A 6,578-nucleotide genomic window follows, 5' to 3' on the forward strand; every position below is an offset into this window, starting at 1 on the left:
ACTTAAAACCCCTACAAGGCCACCAGTCTTGACAATATCACAGCCATCACCCTCAAACAATGTGCCCTACAGCCAGCTCATACCATCAACAAACATGGCAGCCCCCCTCTCTCTCTCTCTCTCTCTCTCTCTCTCTCTCTCTCTCTCTCTGGAGTTCCCTTCCTGCTCATATTTTTCCTGTAAGTATTCAAGAATGAATATTAACAACATTAATTTTTCGATGTTGTTGTTATTATTATTGTTGTTGTTGTTGTTATTATTCAGGTCACTGCCTGGAATCGAATTCAGAATCTTGGGATTAGTAGCCCGCGCTCTTAACTACTACGCCATATGCCCGTGGGCGTAGTGGTTAAGAGTGCAGGCTACTAACCCTCAGATTGCCAGTTCGATTCCAGGCAGTGACCTGAATAATAATAAACAACATCAAAAAATACCTTAGAAATGAGAACCCAGGTTCGAAATTTCCCCAAGACACCTGATGAAGGCTGGAGGGTATATCAGCCGAAACGTTGTGTTAACTACAAACAAGATGAGAACAAATATCCATCAAATGTAAATAATGTAGATTTGACTGCTGTTTCAGTTTTAACAATGAACATTGCTGTTTGCTGTTTCCTAACCCAGTGAACAGGCATGAAAGCTAAGACCATGAACAATAGGCTGAAGTAGCCAGAGTCTGCTGTCTGCTTTGAAATATTACACCAGTCATACCTATTGTAACTAGTGGTGATGCCAGGAATAGCATATTAGTCTTTGATTTCCAGATATACGTCCAGCATGATGACTTTTCTATACTTTAAGGATTGTAGTGATGATGGGGTGCGGGGGATGGTAGGAAGGTAGGTAATTTAAAAGGGATCCATTTCACATGTAAGTGAAAGGATTTTAGCCACAATAGTAATGAATGCTTGATGCCTGTCTCCTCTAAATAATAGCTCTATTAACTTTTATACAACTCTTATCAGATTTTCTTTTTTACCTGCTAAAAAATAAAGAAACACCCATCGATATGATTGCAGCCAGATATTCAACATTTACACACAAACACACACGTACACACACACACCGCTCTCTCTTCCTCTCTCTCTCTACTCCCTCTCTCTCTTGAGCGTGGCCATTGATCATCACCAACGTCGCCTCCCTGGCACTTGTGCCAGTGGCACGTGAAAAAACATTCGAGCGAGACCGTTGCCAGTGCCCCTGGACTGGCTCCTGTGCAGGTGGCACGTAAAATACACTATTTTGAGTGAGTTTGTTGCCAGTACCGCCTGACTGGCCCTCGTGCCAGTGACATGTAAAAGCACCCACTACACTCTCTGAGTGGTTGGCGTTAGGAAGGGCATCCAGCTGTAGAAACTCTGCCAAATCAGATTGGAGCCTGGTGTCGCCTCCTGGTCCACCAGTCTTCAGTCAAATCGTCCAACCCATGCTAGCATGGAAAGCGGACGTTAAACGATGATGATGATGATGATGATGATGATCTCTCTCTCTCTCACTCTTGCTTCTTCTCTCCCTCACACTCTATCTTTCTCTCTCTCTCTATCTATCTCTTCTCTCTCAAACTCAGTCACAACAACACACACTCACGCATGCAGTTGTGAGCTACCAAAAATTTTAACACTGACCTTTGCTAAAGTCCAAAAAATAATCAACTATGCACTCTTTATAAAACTTCCAGAATTCAACAAAAAAATATGAACCACTTCATTAAAATATCTCTTAATTAATATACTATTAATAATATGATATTTAATTATTGTTCCCCATTCACTGCATTAACCTCTATCCCCCATCTTAAACCATCCGTCTTTCTCCTTTCTTTCCAAAGAATAAAATAATTAAATTGATAAAAAAATACCCGAGTAAGATGTGGTTTTTAGACTCTTAAACTTTGACATAAGTTTGTTTTGTACCCAAGGACTCATAAGGCTGGAGTAACCAGGTTTCCATGGTGAATAAGTGACTGAGATTATGACCCTCCCCCCTTAAAAAAGAGATGACTGTCTGAAGCAGGGTTAACTTCCCAGTTATTGCTGGGACTTATTTATAGCTGAGAGAACAGGAGTAACAAAAATGAAGTGGTTTGTTCAAGAACATGATGCACTGCCTGGCTCAGGAATTGAAACTACAGTGTTATGATTGAGAGTACCACACACTAACAGCTAACCCATGTACGTTCACACTTTGAGATACAAAGTGACAAAAAAAAATATGAACGCTTTAAAGTAGTTTATGATATCTAGAAATAATATTCATTCACCATATTTGATATTTGGAATTTAGGGAAGTGTGACGAGTGGATGCATTGAAAAGATTTAAGGTCATATTTTGTGGGTTTTTTCCTCTCAAATGTTATATCAGGATCACCTACCTATATATTACCAAAATATTGTTGGCTACATAACCTAAATTCCTCTCAACTCTATCTCATGCAAGATGATAAATAACCAACAAAAGGAAAAGATAATAAATAAAGCTGATTACTTTAGTTGAATCTGTCAGGTGTAAAGGGGTCTAAAGAAGGGGTAGAGATCTGAAGAAATGGGTAGGGGTCTGAAGAAAGGGATAAGGGTGTGAAGAAAGGGGTAGGGGTCTGAAGAAATGGGTAGGGGTCTGAAGAAAGGGGTAGGGGTTTGAAGAAAGGGGTGGAGATTTAAAGAAAGGAGTAGGGGTCTGAAGAAAGGGTAGGGATTTAAAGAAAGGGGTAGGGGTCTAAAGTAAGGGACAGGGGTATAAAGAAAAGGGTAGGGATAATCTTCAAATGATATGTAGTAAAGAGTTGAAGTATTTCCCTCTGCATTGCGAAATTAAATCATAAGATATCTTGACACATTTGTTGAGATGAAGATTTCCAAATGATAAGTTACCTTTTAAGTTACCAGTGGTATATATGACACACTCTTTACAAAAAATGTCTCAAAATCATGCCAGGTCCTATATGCCAAGCTGAGTCTTCCATAAAACCCTTTTTGTTCTTGGATATGCACTTTTGAAATTGGAATGCATCTAATGCACTCATGCTTGTTTTATGCCATCAAATATGTTTAATTTTGAAAATAGATTGAGAAACAACTCTTGATAATCAAATCTTCTCTGGAATGAATAGGTGTTAGTAATATCCCAAAATTAATTTACTCAAAATAATAATAGTAATAATAATAATAATAATAATAATAATGAGAGGAATTCTTTGGGGTGTTTATGTCAAGTTATTTATATATAAACAATTCAACATTAAACTCAGGGAGCACATATTTATTAGGTTGACAGTGACTTCGAAGTTTTGCCCTGTTTTCTTTCAGCAAACAGTCCGATGAAAGTGAACAAGCTGACACTTCGAAATCAATATCAACTTTTTCCTTGTAAAAGTTTTATGAATATACACACACACACACACACATACATATGTATGCATATATGTTTTGCACATTCTATGGCATAATGCACATTCTATGGCATAATGCACATTCTATGGCATAATGCACAGCTGTGCTTGCTGGCAAAGGGAACCAGTGCCACAGAATGAACTCTTTCAACCTGCCTTTCCAATCCTCCAACCGAAAGGCACATCTTTCCACATGTTGTATACGTTTTGTTGTGAATAACAGCCATGTCACAACTTACCATGGATCAATTCCTGTAAGTTCTCTGATGGCTGGCCAGGTGTGCATGACTCAAGCACCTCCTTCCACAAACCACACATGCAAAAAGCAATACCCCCCCCCCCTCATTCTCCACAGGTTCATTCCTTCTAAGCCTTCTCCTAACCTTCTCGTACTTCATTCTCTGTCCCTCAAACCTCAGGCTCAAGAGTCATACAATCAAACCTCAGGCTCAAGAGTCATACAATCAAACCTCAGGCTCAAGAGTCATACAATCAAACCTCAGGCTCAAGAGTCATACAATCAAACCTCAGGCTCAAGAGTCATACAATCAAACCTCAGGCTCAAGAGTCATACAGGGGCCTCACATTGCATCAACATTGACTCATTTCAATGATTCCTTTTAGCAATGACTTTGCTCATTTACGAGAAAGCAGTTAAGATGAAGATGTATGTATGTATGTATATTACTCTAATCCAGTGTTTTTCAAACTTTTTTGTCACAACCCATTTTATCCATCTCACAACTCACTGAAGGGTCAGGACCCACAGTTTGAAAAATGCTGGATATTCTGCACTTCATACACACTTGTGTTTCTTTTCTTTCCTTCTTTTTTGTTGTGACCCACTGAATGGTTGGAACCCACAGTTTGAAAAGTGCTGCTCTAGCCCAACAAGTGTCGGGTTCATAGATCATCCCAGTCCAGTCATCTCTTTTAAGGGTTAAAAACCTTTAAAGCCCTTACCTTCATCTTCCTGCTTTGTATTGTAATTAATCCATTCACAGTTGTTACTTTCAGAATCCTCAATCAATTTCGAAAGAACCTGACAAATAAGAAAATCAACTTTTGAGATTTGAGGGAAATCAAGGCAAAAAAGATTTAATTCATTCATTAAAATAAAAGGTGAACGGCAGAAGGAAGGCTACATCGAATAACATAACCCTAGATGCACTCTGTCGCTTATGACGTCGAGGGTTCCAGTTGATCTGATCAACAGAACAGCCTGCTCATGAAATTAATGTGCAAGTGGCTGAGCACTCCACGGACACGTGTACCCATAACGTAGTTCTCGGGGATATTCAGCGTGACACAGTGTGACAAGGCTGACCCTTTTGCATTACAGGCACAACAGAAACAGGAAGAAAGAGTGAGAGAAAGTTGTGGTGAAAGAGTACAGCAGGGTTCGCCACCATCCCCTGCTGGAGCTTTAGGTGTTTTTGCTCAATAAACACTCACAACGCCCGCTCTGGGAATCGAAAGCGCGATCCTATGACCGCGAGTCCGCTGCCCTAACTACTGGGCCATTGCGCCTCCACAACCCTAGATGCATATAAAATGCTCACTGTTGTAATATCTTTATTATAGGTTTGGTCAATCAGGGCCAATATGAGGTCAAGCAACAGTAGCAGCAGCAGACAAGCAATTGTATCAACTCTTTATTTCATTGTGTGGTCATTAATATTCTATAGGAAAGTTTTAGCAACTAAATTACGGTAATCTCTTGTCTATCACAGGTGTTACATTCCAAAGCCCCTTCCCCACGATAGGTGAAAATCCGCAAAGTAGAAACAGTACTGTACTTTTTTCCTTTTATTCTTTTATTTGTTTCAGTCATTTGACTGCGGCCATGCTGGAACACCACCTATTTAGTCAAACAAATTGACCCCAGGACTTATTCTTTATAAGCCTAGTACCTGTTCTATTGGTCTCTTTTGCCAAACCGTTAAGTGACAGGGGACATAAACACACCAACATCGGATGTCAAGCGATGGTGGGGGACAAACACAGACACAAATAACAAACACGCATATATCTATGCAGGTGGCATGTAAAAAACACTATTTGAGCGTGGCCGTTGCCAGTATCGCTGGACTAGCCCTCATGCCGATGGCACATAAAAAGCACCCACTACACTCTTGAAGTGGTTGGCGTTAGGAAGGGCATCCAGCTGTAGAAACTCTGCCAGATCGGATTGGAGTCTGGTGTAGCCATCTGGTTCACCAGTTCCCAGTCAAATTGTCCAACCCATGCTAGCATGGAAAGCGGATGTTAAATGATGATAATATACAACGGTCTTCTTTCAGTTTCCGTCTACCAAATCCACTCATAAAGGTTTTGGTTGGCCCAAGGCTATAGTAGAAGACACTTGCCCAACGTGCCATGGAGTGGGACTGAACCTGAAACCATGGAGTGGGACTGAACCTGAAACCATTTGGTTGGGAAGCAAGTATATACAGTATATTTTTAAAATTATTTTTATCATTTGTATATATTAATTTTGTTATAAATGCAAAACGAAACCATGGAGGAATCGAAGTAAGTTTAAATAATAAACTGCAATAGGTGAACTGTGATAGGCGAACCTTGAAAGGTGAACCGCAATATAGTGAGGGATTACTGTATAGTTGCCCAGGTGGCAACAGAAAAGTCTCCCATATTTTATGCAGCTATTGGTGTGGTGCTGGTTGAGTAACACATGTGGAGTTACACATGTGGAAATGGGGTTTTCATGTAGTTTGTGTTTTATGGGTTTGTTGTTTATTTCTCATTGCAATTCGAACTGGTGCACATTGCGTTCACTGTTGAAATGTTTACCAAGAATAGTGAACCTAGGAGGTATTTCGTTGTGCCCTGTGTAACAAACGAATTTGATTCCATCAATAAAGTTTGGAGAGATGAAGTGTAAGAGGGGGGGGGGGGCATTGTGGTAAATCTATTTTCTCTCACAGCAGTGATGGGATTGGTGTTTTTGTTTTTTTACAACAGGATATGTTTACTGTTGATGGCAATCTCGGTCACTACAGGTCAACAATGCAGTTTGACCAATAAAAAATAACAACCAAACCTCCCTCAAATCATGTCCTATTATACTGTAAAAAAAAAAAAGAAGGCAAATAAGTTGGATAATGTAGTCCTTGATACATTATGCCTGAGTAAGAAAATAGTGATGCAATTTGTTTGTTTGTTTTTATTT

The 6,578-nt window shown here is 39.8% G+C and overlaps 1 protein-coding gene across 4 annotated transcripts in view; it reads right to left on the reverse strand.

Moving 5' to 3' along the window:
- LOC106873757 (uncharacterized) overlaps positions 1–6,578 on the reverse strand; it is a 294,459-nt gene that overhangs the window by 240,303 nt on the left and 47,578 nt on the right. For all 4 annotated transcript variants that reach the window (XM_052969084.1, XM_052969083.1, XM_052969081.1 and 1 more), the window contains exon 2: positions 4,349–4,427. In XM_052969084.1, coding sequence (XP_052825044.1) covers positions 4,349–4,427 — 79 coding nt within the window. The remainder of the gene's footprint in view (positions 1–4,348; positions 4,428–6,578) is intronic.

This window comes from Octopus bimaculoides, chromosome 6 (assembly GCF_001194135.2).
Source record: "Octopus bimaculoides isolate UCB-OBI-ISO-001 chromosome 6, ASM119413v2, whole genome shotgun sequence".
Taxonomy (NCBI): Eukaryota; Metazoa; Mollusca; class Cephalopoda; order Octopoda; family Octopodidae; genus Octopus; species Octopus bimaculoides.